Here is a 22,203-nt window from a genome sequence, read left to right on the forward strand (position 1 = left end):
TATTTTTACTTTATTTTACATGTATGAGTGCATTGCCTGCATGCATGTAAGTGTACCCATGTTGTGCAGTGCCTGTGGAGATCAGAAGAGGGCATCAGATCACCAGGAACTGGAGTTATGGACAGTTGCTAGCCACCACGTGGGTGCTGGGATTCAAACCTGTGTCCTCTGTAAGAGCACTCAGAGCTCTTCACTGCTATGCCATTTCTCCAGCCCCAGTCATTTTACTCTCAGGAGTAACTGTTATTTTGAGTTCACTGCTAGTCAGATGTTTCACAAGAACACTAATGAAACACAGCAGATATCTGCAAACTCTACATAGCACAAAGCACTGTTCTAGCTTTTAATTACCACAGTATCTTTGGTATGCTTGAGAATCTAATGATTGGTGTACACTGTTTCTAGGAGGAAAAAAGTTGAAAAGCAAAGATTACCTGGTCTAGTTGGATGCGTGGCTCATGCCTGTAATCCCAGCACTTGGGAAGATGAGGCAGGAGGATCACCATTCCAAGTCCAAGGTCAGCCTGAACAACATAGTGAGATCTAGGCCAGCCTGGGTGATAGAGTGAGAAACTCTGTCTCAAAAAAACAAAACCCAGGGTCAGTGGGTAAAGGTGCTTGCTAAGCCCAAGGACCTGAGTTTGATCCTGGGGACCCACAGGAGGAAAAAGAGAACTGACTTCCACCACTTGTAGTTGAACCTCTACCCGCATGCCATGGCATGAGCAAGCTCCCTACTTTCCCACAAATTAAATGCAAACCAAAACAAAACATCACAAAAATCAAAACAAAACCAAAGCAAACCAAACCTCCCCCACAAACTAGCTAAATTACCATAGCAACAGAGAAAACAACCACTACTTTTAAAAAAGACTGAGCGGAAACCACAACTGACAGACTGAATTTTTCTTGGCTTTCCTAGCTGACTCAAAACCAAACACATTCATACAACCCCCTAGCTACCACTGTCTTCTGTGATTAATCAGTAACATTTATGAAAATTCAAATGGTTTTTTAAAATTACTTGAGTTGGAATTTCTTTAATGGGGTACAATTTATTCACCAGAAATCCAATTTCTAGCTGTATTCTAAATTATGCATTTAATCAACAAGAATTCTAGGCTGTGAATGTGGCTTAGGGGTAGAGTGCTTGCTCAGCATGTGGAAAGCCCTGGGTTTTTATTTATTTATTTATTTTGGCCTTTTTGAAACAGGGTCTCCCTGTAGCCCCAGCTGGCCTAGAACTCACAAAGATCCACCTTCTTCTGCTTCCCAAGTGCTGGGACTGCAGGTGTGCGCCACCATGCCCACCACCACGCCTGGCAAGCCCTGAGTTTTTATCACCAGCACAGAAAGAGAAAAAACAAGGAAGGGAGAAGGGAAGGAACAGAAAGATCTCCTACAAACATAGACATCCCTGAAAAGCAAAAAGGCCTTTGAATGACTCATAATACCCATGTACCAACACTGTGGCTATTTATTGATCAGAACACAGGTTCTCACTTAATACCAATACACTTACTTCACTAGTAAGAGAAACAATGAAGAATCAGTGCCCATCAACAAGTAATGACCACCTGGACCCTTAGAAGTCTCAGACTCAAACTCAAATATTCAGTACCGGAAAGGTCCATTTCATACTGAAGCCAAGAAAATCCATATTTGAATTTATTTGGCAGTGCCAAGGTACTACTGTTCTGTCTAAGAAGGCAGGGAAACATGCATTTTAAGATTGCTAACCTGGGGCTGGAGAAATGGCGCAGCGGTTAAGAACACTGACTGCTCTTTGAAAGCACCTGGGTTCGATTCCCAGCACCCACATGGTGACTATGAACCATCCTTTACTCCAATTCCAGGGGAATCTGAAGCCCTCTTCTGACCTCCGAGGTGTTGCACAACACAGGTGCACTCACAAACATGCAGGCAATACACTCATACATTAAAAATAATAAATAAAATATTAAAAAAAAGATTGCTAACCTATTATCTAAGTTGCTCATTTTAACCATTTTGAGAGACAAACTTAAGCTTCCTGGGAAGCAAAGTTTAGCCTTTTCATTAAAAATTTAAAATTTTAATAATATAGCAGATATGAATGTTTTTGTCAAAATTTAAGTCTCACCTGACTACCACTTGTGACCAGTCTTCTTTAGGAGAAGTGATTTAAATCTATATCCTGGAAATAGGGTTATAGCTCAGTGGGAGAACACTTGCATGTGAGGCCCTAGGTCCCAAGTATATCTTTCCAAATAATTTCACAGCTCCCCCCACATACACGCACAAAACCCTATAAAACATGTAGCTGGACTTTGTCCTTTAATGTTTAACTTACCTGATGGAAAATTATGCATTAAAAAGGGGATCTTGTTAATAATTTTGAATTTAATATTTTTTACAGATTCCTAATTCTGCCAATTGCTTAGCTACACAAGTTTGTTGCTAAACTATTCAGCATGCAGTTGGACAACAGCTAGGCATCCCAGTACTCAGGGAGCTGAGACAAAAGGGCCTGAGCTTTTACAAAGCATTTCACATTCCATATCCTTTATTTTTAACTCCCTCGCCTCTTTTAAAATTTTTATTTATTTGTGTGTGTGCATGTGTGTACTATGGCATGTATGTAGAGGTTAGAGGACAACTTTTAAGAGTTAGTCCTGGGGATGGAACTCAGCAGCAAGTGTTTACTGGCCAAACCATTTCACCAACCCCCATTCTCTTTGCTGAGGTATGTTCTAAGGCTTCAAGTAGATGACTGTGTGGGTGGTAATGAACCCTTTAAATATTGTGCTTTCCTCCTTATGTATATATACCTATATGAACTAAACTTTAAGTTAAAGGAAGTACTTCTCTTTGAGACAGTGCCTCTCTGTAGCCTAGACTGGCCTGGGCCATCCTCCTGTCTCAGCTTCTCTAGTGCTGGGATTATAGGTATGAAGAACAACACCTGGCAAAGGAAGCACTTTATGGCTCTTTGGCATTCCTAAATTGCCAGCAGCACCATTAAGCACTTGATTACTTGAAAATGGCTAACAGGGCAAAGGGTATACACAAGACAAAGGGACAGTTCGTTGGTGTAAGACAGCATGAGATGTCATGTCACTTCTCAGAATGGTGCACAAATTAAGGCCATTAATATTTTATTCCTAGAAATTTCTATTTAATACTTTTGGACTATGGTTGAATGACTTTTCAGGTGGGGGTTATTGTTGCGCTAGTCTGTTTCTAGTATCATTTTTTTTCTACCAATCTCTTAGATTGGAAACTTTGCAGTATTCTTTGATTCTTTCCTTCTTCATCCCATACACAGCCAATGAGGAACACCATCCTTTTTTCTTTAAAAGGTTTTATATCCTTTTCATCCTTTTATCTCCATTCCCAGTCTGCTGTTGCCTAGCTTTCTGCAATCCATTATCCATCTAACAAACCTAAAACTCTACCCATATACTTCTGACATCAAGTGCATAGGATGGGTTTTTGTAGTTCTCCACAGATACCAAGTGGGAATTCTGTAATTTAACTCAGTTCTGCCACTAACCATCCAGAGTAAATTCAGACTGCACAGACATCAAAGGTTTATCTCAGATTGCCCTTCTTCAGAGACTGGTTACAAGTACTAGGTACCCATACTTTCTTCTCACAAGTCCCTCCTCAGGTTTGATAATATGCTGTTATGGTTCATAGAACTCAGGCAAATAGCTTAAATATAATTAAGGACATCCCCATAGATGAGAAAAAGTGTGGATACTCAGTACGTGTAACCAATTTCTGAAGAAGGGCAATCTTGTGAGATAAACCTTTGAGGTCTGAATTTACTCTGGATGGTTAGTAGCTTGGGGTAGAGGGTGGGGGTAGGTGGATACTACTCTCTAGGTAGAAAGATATACTTATCAACTGGGAAGGGGAAGTACTCTGAATCTTCCATTATTATCACTTTTTTTGGGGGGGGGTCTTTTTGAGACAGGGTCTCCCTGTGGCCCCAGCTGGTCTGGAACTTGCTGTGCAGACCAGGCTGGCCTTGAACTTACAGAGATGGCCTGCTTCAGCCTCCTGAGCGCTGTAATTAAAGGCATGCACCACCACTTCTTAAAATGATATCATGTAACCAGGTGTGGTGGTACATGAACATGAAGGAAAATCAGCCTAACATGGCTGAAGGAACTGACCACCTGTCCACTCAGCCCCCTATCCAGAAGGGAGATCCATCTTCAGAATACATGGTCCCTAGCAAAGGACATCTGGTTTCTTATCAGCCTTCTTGAAGATCTGGTTCCTTATCAAATCCCCTATCAGAACTTCCCATCTCTTCTTCCCTGATCCCAGGGGCATGCCTTGCCTTCTGGAATTCTGGGAAGGCACTCACTTTCTGAGATTCTGGTAAGGCATGGCCCCTTTTCTGGGTCCACCTATAAATAAATCCTATACCTCCCTATACTTGCCCCAACCCCCATGCTCTCAGGAGGCTGCATGCCCCTCATAGCTAATAAAGCTATCTGCATCTTGTTGAGGTTTCATTTCTACTTTGTCATTGCCTTAACAGTCTGTGCATGCCTTTAACCCCAGCACTCCGGAAGCAGCGGCAAGAGGCCAGCCAGTGAGCTCCTCCTCATCAAAAAAGAAAAGAAAAAAAGCTATTTTGTAAATGATTGACTTTATCAACAGTCACTGGTGATTCATTTAAATCTTCAGGTACTCTCTACTACTCTGAAGTTGATTGGTGGGACTGAAAGTTCCCAATTACTATTCATGTTTGGTCTTTCTGGTTGTTAATCCCCATTCTGATGCTATCCAAGGTCCCACCAATCCATCTGAGAATCCACCAACACACACTCCCTCATTCAAGAAAATTCCAAGGATTTTAGGGGCTCTGTGTTAGGAACCAGGTCAGCCACCAAATGTACTGTCAGTCTTCACTCCTCACCACTTACAGAATTCTTCCTCTTGCTGTGGCTGAAGTTACCTCCCATTCTCTTTATTTGAAATGATTTTTCCATCTAGGCTTCCCTATTCCCAGATCAAGACTGTCTCTCCCAGTAACCTTAACTTCTGCTGCACTTACCCATGCTCTAGAGGCTTTTCAACTATGTCGTTTATTGCCTGGCTCCAGGATATGAATGCAGAAACACTATATAGCATTAAAACACAGCTTTGATTTGTCCATCTCTCCTTTCTCCTGAGACAGGGTCATGTTATTTAGCTCAGGCTACTCTGGAACCAACTGAAGAGCCTCCTGCCTCAGCCTCTGAGCTACCATATCCGGCTTCCTCCCACCCAAATAATAACAAAACTCTTATAAACATTTTTCCCAATAGCAATTTAAAAACATGTAATGAACAAGTTAATGAATAGAAATCCTTGCAAACTAAGGTGTGTGTGGGGTATGCCCAGGAGTGTGTACCCATGCTTACCTATGCAGGGGCCACATCAGGAGGGCCTTTGCTTTCTACCTTATGTTTCTGCTAGGGTGGGCAGTCAGTGAGCTCTTGGGATCTGCTTGTCTCTACTCCCCAGTACCAGGGTTACAGGCAGGTGCAGCTACATACCACTTATTATATGGGTGGTGGGCATTTGAACTTAGGTCCCCATGCTTGTAGACCAGGCATTCTTATACCTGTGCCATCCCCCAGTCCCAGGAGTGTTTCCTAATTAACTATAATATTGCTTGCAGGAGAAAAAAAAAATATATATATATATAACAAAAATTATATTTAGAATATGGATTATGCATTTTAATAACTATACTCTTTAACCAGGAAACTTCCAACTTGGATGGGATTACTCTTATTTGTTTGTGCTTTATCTTTTAGTAAAAGGGATTTAAAAAAAGAAGTTGGGTATGGTGGTTTATGCCTAGACTCTCAGGACTTGAGAGGCTGAGGTAGGAGCAATGCCACAGGTAGTCTATACACAGTGATATAAGTTCCAGGCCAGCTTTGACTAGAGTGAGGCACCGGGGGGAGAGAGAAAGAGAGAGAGAGAGAGAGAGAGAGAGAGAGAGAGAGAAGGGCGGGGGAGAGAGAAAGAGAGAGAGAGAGAGAGAGAGAGAGAGAGAGAGAGAGAGAGAGAGAGAGAGAGAGAATATGAACGAATGTAAATTCTACAAAGGCCCAAATTGTACAAAATGATTTTTCCAAGTCCTTTGGCTGCAGACAGAGCTCAGGAGTAAAGTGCTTATTTAGCATGCATGAGGCCCTCTGTTCAATCCCCAGCACCACAGAAATAAATAATGAAAAAACAAAATGACCAAAAACCCCAAAGAAGTCCTATACTGATATATTTGTGATGATAAATGGCAAAAGCAGCCACTAACGATAAACTTTACAATTTTCATTTGTGATGTCTTTCACATTTTCCTTTAATTTAGAAGTAATTCAGAAAAATTATGGCTGGTATTTTCTGACAATAGTCGAATTTTCTTAGTTTTTAATGAAGAGACATATAGAAGAAAGTCATTTTAAGTTATTCAACTGATATTCATTAAAGATAAATGGAGCTGGAGAGATGGCTCAGCAGTTAAGAGCACTCACTGACTGCTCTTTCAGAGGACCTGGGTTTGATTCCTAGCACCCAATAGCGGCTAACAACCATCTGTAACTTCAGTTCCAGGGGATCTGACCTCTGTGGGCATTGCACAACACTGTTGCACTTACCACTCATACACATATAATATTAAAAATGTAGCCCAATGGTAGAACGCCTGCCTAGCATACACAGGTCCTGAGGTGAATCTCTAACCCTCCCACCCCAAAAGAAATGCAATAATACTTTTCTAGAGAAATGAATTGTTCTAACATATTAATCTATAAAACAACAAAAGTCTTTAAATCTTTTTAAATGGAAAACTCTTTAAAATGGGTCTCCTTGTAGCCCCAGCTGGCCTGAAACTCGCTATGTAGACCAGGCTGGCCTCCATCTCAGAGATGTGCCTGACTCTGCCTCTCAACTGCTGGGATCAAAGGTGTGTGCTACCACATCTGGCATGATGTTTAACTTTTTTACATGAATAAATCCCAGACAATGATGATTAAGGAGATTTAGAGGACCAGAGTCTGAACTCCAATTCTACTCCTAACAGCTGTGTCACCTTGTCAAAGAACACTTTACTCTTTAGCCTCAGCTCTATTTAAAAATTAGGGACAGTAGGTTATTTCATGAAGAATAAGGGCAATGATACATGAAAAGTCCTTGCATGCACTGTTATGAGGCTTGAAAGTGATAATGCAAGAAAAGTTCTTAGCAAAATGCCTAGAACACAGAACTTTAAAACATTAATTGCTGTGATCCCATTGCTTTACGAGTTGGCCTGTGAAGACAAGGTATGTGTTTGTGGAATCTCCTGGATATAGCCATTTTTTAGTAAGAGTAATTAAAACCTTCCCTGCCTTTGTCAGTACTTTTTCATATCTGAACACTTGCTTCTGGTTAGCTAGGTCAGCAGTTTTAGCCAACAGCTTTAGATTTAAGATGCTTCATGTAGCTGGGCCTTGTGGTGCAGACCTCTCATTTACTTGAGAGGCTAAGACAAGAAGGCAGAAAGCTCAGAGCCTATCAAGATTATAGAGTGAGTTCAAGGCCACCCTCAGCAACTTAGTGAGACCCCATTTCAAAATAAAGAGTACTTAGAGGTAGAGCATATTTGCCTAGCATGTACAAGGCCACAGGTTCAATTCCTTTTACCACAAAGGGAGGAGTAGGGATAGGGCTGTTTTGCTTTTCATTTTGGAAATTTCCACTACTATTTAAATATTTGAATCACACTTATATAAGTGGTTGGTTGAGGGGGCTGGAGAGATAGCTCAGTGGTTAAGAACACCGGGTACTTCTGCAGAGGACCTGGGTTCGGTTCCCAGCACCCACATGGTAGCTAACAACTGTCTATAACTCCAGTTCCAGGGTATCCAACACCCTCTTCTGGCTTCTGTGGGCACTGCATGACACAGGTACACTTAACATACATGCAGGCAATATACTCATAAAGTAAAAATAATATATTTTTAAAAAGTGTTTGGTTGAGTATAAGAATTAAGAGTCAAAGCCAGGCGTGGTGGTACACGCCTTTAATTCCGGCACTCGGGAGGCAGAGGCAGGCTGATCTCTGTGAGTTCAAGGCCAGCCTGGTCTACATAGTGAGTTCCAAGACAGCTGGGGCTACAGGGAGACCCTGTCTCAAAAAGACCAAAAAAGGGTCATTTATGAACTCATGTGCTTTATTCAAGTGATACTAAATTTTCTCTTTACTGGTCCCAGGTAGAGTTCTCAATATCTGTAACCTTAGAGGATAAAAACTGGTTTCTGTAAGTCATCTAAAGTACTACAAAGAGTGGTAAATTAAATATCTTCTTGCTAGAAGCCAAAAGCTCATTTTTTTTTTTTACTTCTTATACATAAACATTAAACATTACTCATTTCAATATACACTGGTGCTCAGTTTCTAATTTGTGATGCCCCAGTTCTTACAAAGTGTACTCTGCATAATGAATGACCAGTGTTTGTCTTTCTGGCATGGGTTTTTACTGCCAGAGCAAACTAGCTAAATGGACTCACACATACACAAGGGGAGGATGAAGTGACTATCTGAAGTACACACGGCCACAGTACACAGATCTCTTCATTTGTTAGCCTGTCTGGGTGGGGGAGAGTGGTTTCTATGAAATGGAAGGGCTTTACAAAGGCAAACAGTTCTTTATTTAAGTATTACACCACCACCTGACAGCTAAGGGCTAAAAGATGTACAAATTACTTGCCTCCTAACTTTTAGATAGGGCAATTCTATATTCTATTTTGTGGCAGCAAGATGCAGACACAGCCACAATTTCAAAATATTAGAAAGTGTGAGTTTGTATAGACATCCAATTTGAGGTTGTTGACTCACTGTAGCAAACATATCAGAAGCACCCCTTCCCCCACCAGTGGCATTTTTCTTTCTGCAGTCTTCCCTAAAACACTATGCTCACCATACTATGAAGGAACTATAAACCTGTACAGACTCCAGTCCTCCCAGCATTCTGTCGTCAAAGCTCTCTACTGCTGCCCTTTTTCGTATTTTGGCTCATAAGTCACAGGTTAATATAAGTCCCCTCTTTTTATTTATAATTAAATAAAAAATTGGAGGAAGGTCATTGTTTCTGAGGATTTTAACTATATATACATATATATATATATATATATATATATATTTTTTTTTTTTTTTTTTTTTTTTTTGAGAGACAGGGTCTCCCTGTAGCCCCAACTGGCCTGGAACTCACTATATAGACCAGGCTGGCCTTGAACCCAAAGCAGGGTCATTCAACTATATATTTTTAAAAAAATATTATTTTTATTTTATGTGTATGTGTGTATTGCCTGCATGTAGGTAAGTGCACCCACGTTGTGAAATGCCTGTGGAAAACAGAAGAGGCTGTCGGATCCCCTGGGACTGGAGTTACAGTTGTTAGCTGCCACATGGGTGCTGGGATTCGAACCCCGGTCTTCTTCAAGAACAGTCAGTGTTCTTAATTGCTGAGCCATCTCTCCAGCCCCTCAACTATATTTTTAAATGATAATGATCTGAGGAAGTTCTAACATAAGAGAAAGAATCATTGATAGGTGAATTTTGACTTAGTTTTAAAATTCAGACATTGAGGGACAAGCTAGAAGACAAAGAAAATTGACCCCTATAATCGATGGACTGCTGCTAATCTGTACCTTTTTCCAAACTGATTTTTAAAAATTTCAGCATGTATGTAAGTGCACCCAAATTGTACAATGCCTGAGGAGGTCAGAAGGGGGTGTTGGATCCCCTGTAACTGGAGTAACAGACTGTTGTTGGCTGCCATGTGGGTGCTGGAAATCAAACCTGGTCCTCTGCAAGAGCAGTCAGTGCTCTTAACCCCTGAGCCATTTCTCTAGTCCCTGCCCCCAAACTGATTTTTAAGTGACAAATTTCTCACTAAAAAGACAGATGGTCTCAGGGAAAACAAAACAGTCGATAGAGAATTTTATGCTGAAGCTGTTAAGAGAAAATCTGTTGGGAAAGTTGTCTCTTTCACAGACTGGGCAGCTTCAGGAGGGACGCACATGGAGGGGGGAGGAAAAGGCACCACCAAGAAGGCGAATTGGTCCTGACAAACAACTGAGTGACAGCTGATACAACCAGAACACCCTCATATTCAAAAGGAGAAATCTCTAACAATGTTTTCAAACATATCAAAACCTTTGAGAAAGACTTCTCAAATCAGCTGGTTACTATAATATCCACCTTTGCTTCTTCAACAAGGTTTCACTATGTAGTCCACGTAGGCCTCACCTCCTTAGTGTTAGAGATTACAGAATTAGAGGCGTGTACTGCCACATCTGGCCTTGAGCATGCTAAGCAAGTGCTCTACTTCTTAGCTAAATCTTAGTTCTTCTGCTTGCTTCAATCTGGATTTTTTTTTTTTTTAAGCTAGCATTCACTGAATAGTTCATGCTGGACCTGAACTCACAATCCTCCTGGCTCAACCTTGAGGACTGTTTTTGGAAACTAGGGTATAAGGTCACTGCAGAAGATTAGATATAGAAAGCTGAGGGCTGGGAAAAGGATGGGAATGAGCATCCTCAGTAAACCCTGGGAGAACTGGGTATGGAGGCACAGGCCTGTATTATATATAGCACTCAGGAAGCTGAGGCAGGAGGAGCAAAAACAAAAATAAAGAAAATAAAGAAAACTTCCAAAACACTCTAAGACAGTTTATTTGAGCGTAATGGTGTCAGTGTAAAACTGTTTAAGAGATAAACATTTACTGAGGTGTACAGGGATTATTAAAAAAATTTCTGTATTTCTACAACTAGAGATCAAGACTAACAACTTTCTTCCTTTCTTTTGTAAATTTAAGAGATGTGGCTCATATACTGCCCAGGCTCATCTCAAATTCCTGGGCTGAAGTTATCCCCCTGTCTCAGCCTCCAGACTTGCTGGGAAAACAGGTGCATGCCAAAGCAGTTGCCTTTTAAATAACTTTCTTATACATCAAGAAAGCTTTAAATGTTTTAGTGGCGAAAACCCCACTGGAAACAAGTTCCTCTTTTGTGTATTTTAGGCAATCAGTACAGAGATGCCGAATGTTCTGAAAGTAAAGCTTGGGAGTCTATAGTATCTCAATGTTGCTAATCATCTATTTAGCATTCTGTTTATTATATATTTTTAAGGGCTTTCATGAGTATACAATCTTTCCTAATCCATGAAGTCTTTCAAATTCCTTAAGATATTAAGTAAATTTATTATAAAGGCCATTTTTTTTCATGCTGTATCACCATGCAATATTGTTAAGTGGAAATCAGTTACTCTGTTTCTATTCTGGGAGCTAATAGTTCTTTCAGTACCACTGGTCTTTGTAAATAGACTATAAACAGAACTGCATCTTGCATTCTACTTTGAGCAAATGCTACAGTAACTGTGCTTTGGTAAGGCCAATGAAATTTGTTGCTAGGTTCAATATTTAGGTGTTAAAACTGCTGTGACAAGTGGATTTAGAATGACAAACTATGGCAAACTTGAATTGCTTTAATGACTTTGTGGATCTGTGACAAAGACAGAAGAGGACTTGGACTAAGAAGGATGGAAACAGAGATAACTTCAAAAACACCAAATCAGACGCTGAAGCAAAACTAATAAGGGACTGAAAATGGCATAAGCAAAGAAAAACTGCAATTTAGTATTTGCAGTACAATGCCTCTTGTTCCAACATCCTTGTTTGCTTTGCATGGGGGTATGAATGTGTGTTCCTGGTTGGGGAATAGGGAGTGGTAGGAAGGAAGGTAATGCAGAGGAATGACAATGCGGCTATTTTATATAATTTGGAACTGGAAGGAAAATTAGAGGTCAAAGCGGTTCCAACAGCTTTTAGCAGAGAAAACTACTGAGCTAAAGACCAATTAAGCTCCAAAGGTAAATCCTAGAAGAGGGAGGATGAGATGCTAATTTGGTAAATCATTAAACCCTTAGCCACAACCTTTGTTCCACTGCTGATAACACCATCACATCTTCAGTTTTTCTGGTATAGAAACACTGCTAAAAATTACCCTTCTAAGTCAGCTGGTAATAAAAAAGACCACTGGACAGAGATGGGGCAGACAAAGAGGCTAGCTCAGCCTCCTCTGTGCCTATCAGCCATCCTACTCCAGCAAGGCTTCACCTCCCTGAGTTCTTTATTTAACATATTATTTTCAAGCAATAGAAAAAAGTGGCTTTCCTTTGTATTTTAGGTCATTCTTTAGCACCTTTAAAGATGTACTGCACAATGTATTGGGAGGAAAAAAAAAGGCTTTTATTTGCCCAAAGAAAGCAATCTGACTATAGAACCCAAACATACACAGGTTCAAAAGTCAAAAGCAGGGGATACTTTGGTGACTACCAAATTTACTGGACTCAACTCTTTCCCAACTTCACCTTTTCCCGAAGCTCAGATCTGGTGCTAGCCAGGACCAGTACACACCCCCAGGGCTATTTCATTCCATTGGCTGGCAGGCAGTTCCACAGTCTACACCCTTCAGATTTTAATGTCAGGCCCTCTGGTGTTATTTGTCAGAGATGTTACACTGCTCAGATTTTTCTTTTTTGGGGGGAGGTCTGGGGGTAAGGGGCACAACATTGAAGCTGTCAGTGTAAAATTAATTTACAAGATTAACCTCTTAATTGGTAAGTAAGCCACTTTGGTTAATGAAACTTTCGAGATGCAAACCCAGAAAGCAAATCATTTTCTCTGCTTTGGTATTATCTGCCACTGATGCAGAAAAAACAGAAAATTTCAGTTTTATTGGGAGGAAAGTCTTAAAAGCCTATGAAAACTCACAAGGCAGCGCTGGAAAGAGCCAGGCCGGCGTTCTCTAGAAGTGCATTTCTGCAGGGCTCACACCCTTGGGGACACAGGTTGTGAATGCCAAAAGAAACCGGTGCAGTACCTCCTCTGTATACAGCATCTGCATATGTAGAGGTCTAGGGTGATGGCTCGCCCGAAAAGAGGGCGGGCCGATTACGTGGTGATTTTAGGACGGAAAAAAAAAAATCAGTATCCTCCAAGCCTGCCACACCCGAGGCAGGGAGCCTGGAAGGGGGCTCGGCCTGCCGGGGCAGGGCTGGGCTGAACTGGGATGGGTGGCGGCCCCGGCTAGCCGGCTGGCGGGGAGGGGACCGTGGGAAGGGGTCGGAGGGCTCACCTCCCTTGCAGGGTGTGCGGTGCTGGCTGTGCTGGGCCCGGTAGCCTTCGATGACCTCCCAGGAGCCGTCGTCGCGCCGGATGGGGAAGGAGACGCTCAGCACATGGTTGCAGGGCTTGATAATCTGCAGGATGCCGCGCACCCGCTTCCGCTTCTGCTCCTCGCTGTCCCGGGTCTTCAGGTCCTCCACCAACTTGTCCTCCACGATGCTGGAGCCGCGGTCGAAGAAGCCCTCCACCATCTTGAAGAAGTTGGGGTCGTCTTCGTGGTTGGCGGCCGCCTCGCTGTAGTGGCGCCGGGCTGCCGGTGTCAGCCCGGGGAGCGGGGCGGCGGAGGGTTGTCCGCGGACCCAGCAGAGGAGCGCGGCCGAGTCGGCAGCCGCCGAACCGAGGGCTGCGGGCCCGGAGCGGGACAGCAGCAGAGCTTCGCCCAGGCGGCGGTACATGGCGGCGGGCTGAGGCGACGGGCGGACCAGCCAGAGGAGACGGGCGCTCGGAGGCCTGAACCGCGGGAGGAAGGGATCAGCGCGGGCGGCCCTTTTAAGCGGTAGCTTCCTGCCTGCCCGGCTGTCCCCTCCCCTCAGCCACTCTTCGTCTAACGGGAGGACGGACCTGACCGGCCATGCACCGCCCAGGGCATCAGGCCTCCGCCTCTGCCGTGGCCTCGCCCGGCCTCCAGGCGGCGGCGCGTGCCGTCCGGGCGTCGGGGGCGCGCGGACTCAGATGGGCTTAGTGCGCATGCTCGCTGGGACGGTGGGCCAGGCGTGGGGGAAGGAGGGGAGGACGCGCGTGCGCTCTGGCGCAGGGAGCCCTGAGAGTCGTTTTCAAGAGTGCTCTTCCCGGGGAGGATCGTGTGGGAAGTGGGCGAAGCTTTGTCGATGGGAGTTGGATACTGTGACGCCCCGCTGCCTGGCTGCGGGCGGACCGTGTGAGTCACCGTGCTTCCCCTTTCGGCCCCGTGGACCGCTCTAGAGGGTAGCCCTCGGCCGGAACAGAGTGCGCGGGGCCACGGTGCGGCCGGCCGGAAAGTGATACTTAGCGGCGGCTGCGGAGCCTGGCTGGGTGCTGGGCTTCCTCCCGACGCTGGAGCTGAGGGTTCACTCATCCCAAGCGGAACTCTAGAGGAACTGGAGAGGACAAAGCTTTGGGACCGGGGAATCCCTGACCCACAGTCTTTTTTGCTTTTCACAAGTTTTTAATTTGTATCATTCAACCATCAACGATCTTGAGGTAAAATAGTTCCGCAGTGCATTGTATCTCTCGCCTCTCAGTTTTTCCGTGTATAAAGACACGGTCTCACTCTGTAGCCCAGGCTAGCTTGAACTCATGGCATTATACCGATTTTAGCTACGATTACAGACATGAATCACTACACCTGGCTCATTGTTGTAACTCTACAATTTGCTGATTGTATGCCCCCTTTTTAGATTTATTTTCTGAAAAAAATGTTAGTGTATAAACACCTCATTGTCTCAAGGAATTCTACAATTATACAGCTGTTTGCTCCAATATTTTCATAGGGAATGACCACGTTACAAAAATAAGAACAAAAGAGCAACTGATTTGTCTTTTGTATAGTTATGTTTCCTTGCATAAACATCTTGAAGCCTCTTTCAAAACTCTTTACACGGTTTGTCATCTAGTTATACCATGAAAAGATGAATTTAGAATTGTATTCTTGAAACCATCGAAAATAAAACAAGGAAACTGAAGACATAAGATAAGGCTCCAGGGAAGTCTCAGAATATATGTATTCTTTAAATGGGCCAGGGTCTGATTTGTAAATTAAAGTTTCACAATGGTACCTGGACTTGGTGCTGCATGCCTGCAATCCCAGGACCTGGGAGGTGGAGGCAGAAGATTAGGAGCTTGAGGTCAGCCTGAGCTATGTGAGATTAATTCCCCTCCCCTCCCCTCCCTGCCCCCCAAAACCCAAAATTTCCCGAGACTTCAGTAGGGAAATGATGCACCTAACATTCCTGTGGGTAAATTACGTGCTTGGAAAAGTCTAATGACAGCCATTAAGGCAAACTACCAAATGCCACATCACCAGTGAAAACACCCTTAAAACATTTGGGTGATTTTGTTATGGAACTCTTGTACTTCCTGACATCATCTATTAGAATATGGAAGATAAATTCCTTTTAGAAATACTTTATTTTTTTTATTGTATGCGTATGAGTGTATTACATGTATGCAAGTAAAGTGCACCCTTCTGGTGCAATGTTGGCAGAGGTCAGAAGAGGGTGTAGGATTCCCCTACAGACTGTTCCTAACAGGCTGTTGTTAGCTGCCATGTAGATGGTGGGACTCGAATCTGGGTCTTCTGCAAGAGCAGCTAGTGCTCTTACCCTCTGGGCCATCTCTCCAGCCCCATGGAAGATAAATTCTTAATTCTAATAATATTCTGTAAATATATCTTGACAACCTAGACCACTTAGCCCAGTATGCTCTGAAGTAAAATGTGTCTTTGCTTACCAGCAGCACTTATGTCTTGTCTTATCTTGCTATGAATGATAGCCATTAATTTTGTTTGTATTTTTTTTTTTTTTAGAAAAAAAGATTCTCTGGCCTGCACTATGATTTTGGCTTGATGCGAAAAGATTAAGGTACCAAATTTCCATTTCACTTGATACCACTTTGTCATTTTATGTAGCAAGAAACAAAACCTCAGAACCTGAAGTTTTAAAAGAATAAAACCTCAAATACTGAAATTTCAGCATAGCCCTGATTATTGTCAGTGAGCACGTGGAAGTGTTTTTCTTTCCAGGTTAAATTCTTTGATATAGTTTCAGGAAAATGGTTTAAGAACCTAGTTTTATCTTTCTTTATTTCTTTTTTAAGTTTTGATTTGAGACAGTCTCACTCTATAGCCCAGGCAAGCCTGGGATTCACTATATAGCTTAGACTGGCATTGAACTTATGGCAATCCTTCCTCAGCCTCCTGAATGCATGATGAGCTACCATGCCCCACAGTATTATTTCTGTCTTGATAACCATAGCTTCAGAAAAGTAAATGCTTAATATTGTTTTTCCTGTGATTTATTCACTTGAACTAAGGAAGGTGGAGTTCAGATACTTTGGAAGGGGTGAGAGAGCTCTAGAAAAATTTTATTGAGCTCCTGGGGGTCAGTATCTTTAAAATAACTCCTTAATGAATGGGCATGGTGGTACATGTCTATAATCTCAACACTTAGGAGGCTGAGGCAGGAAGGTTGCCATCAATTTGAAGCTACCCTGGGTCACAAAGTGAGCAAGACCCTACCTTGGAGGGGAGGGGCTCTACGAGAACCCTATAAGATGGCTTAAAATTTTTTAAGCTTATTTTATTTTTATATGTATGAATGTTTTGTGTGTATTTATGTATGTAAGTGCACCATGTACCTGCAGTTGCCCACAGAGGTCAGAAGAGGGTGTTGGATCCCCTGGAACAGGAATTACTGATGGTTGTTAGCTACCACATGGGTGCTGGAAAGCAAACAGAAGTCCTCTGCAAAAGCAGCCAGTGCTCTTAACTGCGGAGCCAACTCTCTAGCTCCAAAGTAGATGTTTTTATTTGTATACTCTTCATAATGTTTTAACATTACATGCAAATTATACAAAGTTTAAATAGTATATATAGATCACTTTTAAAAATGAGTGAAATTATCTAAGCCCACTTCCTTAACCAATATTTAGTAGTACATTGAGTTTACTTTCTACTCTGAAGAAGTTATTGTAATTCCTTACTTAAAATGAGGAGGAACTGAGGCTCATAGACATATGTAAATTGTTGATGTTCTGATAAATAGGGTGAGATCCAAAGTTCTTTTATTTCTCCTTATCCAAGAAATGTTTAAAATATTTTTCCATTTAGTTTAAAATTACTGTATAGTAGGTTTCAGCTTTACATTTGTGACTTTTATAAAATATATGGATAATTTTCAAATTAAAGTTTAGTTATTCATAGTAATTTCCATTTCAAAAAGAGATGGAAATTTAACTTGAAGGGAATTTTAGTCTTTGATGGCATTCAACAAAGAAGACAAGTTGGTTTTCTGCCTTTGAGGTTTCTATGATTTTTCCTTAATTGTTTTAAAAGTTCAGCTCTATTCTTGATCTCTACTGTGCTTTCAAGTACTTCAAAAAATATTTTAGAAGAATGTTAGAGTTTAGAAAGGCATTGCATATAAACACATGAACAGCAGTCATCTGATGAGCTATTTAGTTTGAAAGGGTAACACCGGCTTTCTGTCTTTCTAGATTTGTCCTGTCTATTTCATTGAAATGGAATCATTTGGTATGCAATCTTTAATAACTATTCTTTTACTTAACATGTTTCTTTTAGATAAAGGTGTATCTATGTAGCATGTATCCCTACATCGTACGGTTATGGTTAAATGTCTCTTTCTCTTCTCTCTCTCTCTTTTGTGATGTTCTGTCACTGAACTGTATGTACCATAATTCTATGTCAGTTTTTTAAAATTTACTAGTCATTGATAGACCTTTGCCTTATTTTGAGCAATTAGGAATAGTGTTGTTATTTATGAACTTTTTCTTTTTTCTTTTTTTTTTTTTTTGGTTTTTTTGAGACAGAGTCTCCCTGTAACCCCACCTGGTCTGGAACTCACTATGTAGACCAGGCTGACCTTGAACTCACAGAGATCTACCTGCCTCTACCTCTCAAGAGCTGGAATTAAAAGTATGCATTACCATGCCTGGTTATGAACAGTCTTTTAAAAAAAATTTCCTTATTGATTTTTTTTTTGTGAATTTCATGCAGTACATTTTGATAATATTTAGACCCTCTCCGCATCTGTATACTCTCGTAGCTCCCCCACCATTTCCATGCATTTTGTCATATATGTTAAGGCCTATTGAGCCAGGTTTGTGTTCCCAAATGTCCTTTGGTGTGAGTCCATTGACTGGAGCCTGGTCAGCTTATCTAGTGTCACTCCCTCAGAGACCAACCTTTTCTAGCACTCATCGGTTGCCAGTAGTTTCTCGCTAATGTGGGGGCTTACCCATTTTCTCCCTTACTATGCTGGGTTTTTGTCTCATTTGAATTGCATGGGTCTAGTGCATGTTGTCCCCATTGCTGCAAATTTGTCTGAGCAACTTCCCAGCTGTCTGGAAAACTCTGTTCCTTATGGTCATCCACCACCCCTGGCTTTATGAACATTCTTGCTGTCAAACTGATTTCTAAAATGGCTGCACTGTTTTAATTCTACTAGCATGTAAGTGGGTTCCCGTTTCTTTCCTCACTAGTGCTTATCTCTCATTGATTACAGTCATCTGGTGGATGTGAAGTGGTATCATTTACGTAGCTCTGGCATCTAATAATACTGAGTTTGAGCAACTTTCCATGTTAGTATTAGTATTACTTATGTATTGTTTCATTGAAATGTGTATCCAGATTTTTGCCCATTTTTAAGTTTGGCTATTTGTCTTCTCATTGTTTTTCTTTTTCTTTTTTTTTTGTTCTGTTCTTTTGAGACAACATCTCATTCTGTAGCCTTACACACTATGTTGCCCAGAGCACAGCAATCTTCCTGCCTCAGCCGTTCAAGTGCTGAGATTATAGGCATGAGCCACTATGCCTGGATTGTCCTTTCATTTGTTTGTTGATTTGTTTATTTTATGTTTTTTAGACCAGGTCTTATGTAGCCTAGGGTGATTTCAAACTCACTGTGTAGCTGAGGATGACCCCACATAAGTATAGTAAGCATTTTGTTTCCCAGCTACTAAAAAAATGACAGCAGTATGCACAGCTTAACAGAAAAGGCTCACATTGATTATCATTAAGTAAATGATGAAAAACCTTAAATCTGATTACTTATACCCTTCCCACGAAAAGTATTAATTATAACAATAGCAATAATTGTAGTTAAAATTTATTGAGTTTTATTATATTTCAGTAACCTGATGCTTATTATTCCTTTTTTCCTCCTCAGTGGCATTTTCCCTTCCCTCCCCTCCCATTTATTTTCCTTCCCTTCCTGGCATATTAAAGTATTAACTACCACTTTTGAATTAAAACCTATGAAATTTAGGAATATGGGAATCTATTAAAAGTATCAATATTGTTAGTTGCTTTTTTTTTTTTTTTTTTTGTCTTTTTGAGAAATGGTTTCCCTGTAGCCCCAGCTGTCCTGGAACTCACTATGTAGGCCAGGCTGGCCTTGAACTCACAGAGATCCGCCTGCCTCTGCTTCCCAGTGCTGGGATTAAAGGCATGCGCCACCACACCTGGCCTTACTTGCTTGTTTTAAAAGCCATTGTTTGTGATGTCATTTGGCTTTATTATGGCACTTAAAAAATTCTAGATAGGGTGAATAAGTCAAATGATAGGGTCTTGCTTTTTAGCCTAAGCTGGCCTTAATTTCCCAGGTTGGCCTTGAACATGTGATCCTCCTGCTTCAGCCTCCGGATACTAGGAGGTATGTGCCACCACTTTGAGCAAGATTTGCTTTTATAGAGGGTCATCCACATAAATACAGGTGTGTTGGCACGCATGATAATTCTACCACTTGGGAGACTGAGGCAGGAGGCGTGTCAGCTTGAGGCAAGCCTATGAACACAGGGGACCTCAAAATCTTTATCTGGCTTTTACCAGTTTTTTCCTTAACAAGACACTGAAGAGATGGTACAGTGGTTAAGAGTACTTACTGCTCTTGTAGAGGACCTAGGTTTGGTTCCCAGCATCTACATGGCAACTCACAACCATTTATAACTCCAGTTCTGGGGATCCAGTACCCTTTCTGGTCTCTGCAGGCACCAAGCACACATGTGGTACATATACATACATGCAGGCAAAACACTCGTATACCTAAAATAAAAATAAATCTTAAAGTAGAAATAACTGAAAAATATACAAGAGAAAGGAACAGTACTTTTCCCTTGATCAGCGTGGTAAAGTTACAGAAGAAATAGACTCTTGCTAGTAATCATAGATGTGAGTGTAGCTTGTTTCTTAGAGCAGTTAGAATTTTAAAAAGGCAGAAAAGGAACAGGTTAGTGAAACAGTAGGGAGCAAGGCAGGAATACTGGTGAGCTGGGTCAGCTGAGTAGCAGGGCTCTGGCTTTCTGAACCGCATAGCATGGAGGGAACAGATACTTGCTAAGGAGTTTGGATAGGCTGCTTTGGCATATTCAAGTAAAAATGGCTTAAGCTCAGCCATAAAGTAAGATAACTTACCTGGATAAAGCCTCGAGGTAGGACTTTTCCACCATAAGTACAAAAGGTCAGTGACAGTACTCTTCTGTTGTATACTCAGCTAGTAAGTGATATTTTCCTTACAGTTTTAAGATGGCTATCTTAGTTCCAGGGGTCACAGGCAGGCAGACGCAGCTAAGCACTAAGAAGCAACAGTGCCTCCCCCTTTCTTAGTGCAGATAGCCATTTCCAAAGGCTACTATCCCTCTTCCGGTTTCCTAGGCCACAGTAGCTAGGTCTAGGTTATATGTCCATGCCTTGGCTGCGAGGTAGGTTTAGAGAAGGACTTTCCCCTTTTAAGTATAGGCAAGCTTTGCCAGCAAGGAGGAAGGTAGAAGTAGTTATTAGATAGGCAACCAAGAGGGTTTGCCATATTTGCCACAGAAAATAGCTTGCTGTCTGTTATCTTACTCTGATCATGTATTTCCTCAGACTACAGATAAAACTGAATGGGAAGGAAACTTCATCACTGTGACCCTGGGAAGTAGGATGCTTATGGCTTGGTGTTTTCAACCCTGAGAAATCAACAAATTCTAGTTCTCTTTGAGATCTTATCTAATGATGATAATTTTAAGGTTATGTTTCCTGTTTGTGAACATTAACAGCCTATAAACAACAGCTTCATGCTATGGTATTGACTCTGTTGTTAGGAGGACAGAACAGAAACCCATGTTCAACTTGTGAGGATTTTAATGAAATATTAAGTGTTGAAATGATTTCAACAGACTTTCTAATGAAGTTGCCATTGGTGACCAGTGTAGGATATAGACAAGTGGTTTAAAATAATAAGAGGGTGAATCTGGCCTTTAGGTTGTAGTTAGATGTTCTTGCCTTTGTCCTAGGGCAGAAATGCAGACTCATTTGTGTTATAGTGCTTTGTTATCACAAGCATAGTTTAGAATAATGCAATTCAAAAGATACATAAGGTGGACAGTCAAGGTGCTCTGTAACATAGTTATTACCATCCACAATTTCCCATTAAATGTGGAATATTTTTTATTGCCTCCTTGGAGAGCCCTTGAGAGTGAAACACAGAGAGACTACATCTTGGTTTTAGAATTGTTATCTGCCAGCCAACCAATTGGAAGTTCAAATTAGCCATTTAAAACAAAACCAGAATGAGGTATCAGTGAACACACATATGTCAGCAGGAAGGTGCTGGTATAGAGATGGAAATAGCAGTGCTCTACACAAATAAGAGACGCTTGTAATGAAAGGCTCAAATTAAAACAGGTATTTATCCCCAGTCCTTCATGTGTATTTTCTAGGTCAAGTATAATTAATAGTGCATAGCCAGAAACGGAATTATTATTATTATTACTAATTTTTTTTTTATAGGGTCTCCCTAGCTCCTAGTCTGCCTGGAACTCACTATGTGGAACCAGCCGACCTCTTATCTCATAGAGATCCACCCACCTCTGCCTCCCAAGTGCTGCATGAGCCACCATACCTGGTGTTGTTGTTGTTGTTGTTATTATTATTATTGAGATAGGGTATTGCTGTGTCAGAAATAGAAAATTATTATTATTGTTATTATTATTGAGACAGGATATTGCTGTGTCAGAAATGGAAAAATGTTTTGTGTGTATGAGTGTATTGCCTGCATGTATGCAAGTGTGCCTATGTTGTGCAATGCCCATGGATATCAGAAGAGGGCTTTGGGTCCCCTGGTTAGCTGCCATGTGGGTGCTGAGAACTGAACCTGGGTCCTCTTCAAGATCAGCCAGTGCTCTTAACTGCTGAGCCATCTCTCCACCCCAGAAATGGAAATGTTTTATATAACATTATTATTATTATTTTTTTTTTAGGGAAAAAGTTATTTATTGGGCTTACTAGCAG

At 41.6% G+C, this 22,203-nt stretch overlaps 2 protein-coding genes across 9 annotated transcripts in view; one reads left to right on the plus strand and one right to left on the minus strand.

Moving 5' to 3' along the window:
• The window catches only part of Glud1 (glutamate dehydrogenase 1), a 40,970-nt gene extending 27,196 nt beyond the window's left edge, over positions 1-13,774 (minus strand). Inside the window, exon 1 of the mRNA XM_008824453.3 lies at positions 13,171-13,774. Within this exon, the coding sequence (XP_008822675.1) occupies positions 13,171-13,615 (445 nt within the window). The 5' untranslated portion in view covers positions 13,616-13,774. The remainder of the gene's footprint in view (positions 1-13,170) is intronic.
• Positions 13,775-13,986: 212 nt separating this feature from the next.
• The window catches only part of Shld2 (shieldin complex subunit 2), a 131,474-nt gene continuing 123,257 nt past the window's right edge, over positions 13,987-22,203 (plus strand). For 6 of the 8 annotated variants that reach the window (XR_003847998.1, XM_029559293.1, XM_008824455.3 and 3 more), the window contains exons 1-2: positions 14,262-14,399; positions 15,724-15,778. The gene's annotated coding sequence lies outside the window, so the exon portion shown is untranslated. Of the gene's footprint in view, positions 14,098-14,261; positions 14,400-15,723; positions 15,779-17,411; positions 17,449-22,203 lie in introns of those variants that run through there. The other 2 variants (XM_029559294.1, XM_008824454.3) reach the window with 2 other exon arrangements.

Source organism: Nannospalax galili, unplaced genomic scaffold (assembly GCF_000622305.1).
Source record: "Nannospalax galili isolate Female #2095 unplaced genomic scaffold, S.galili_v1.0 scaffold409, whole genome shotgun sequence".
Taxonomy (NCBI): Eukaryota; Metazoa; Chordata; class Mammalia; order Rodentia; family Spalacidae; genus Nannospalax; species Nannospalax galili.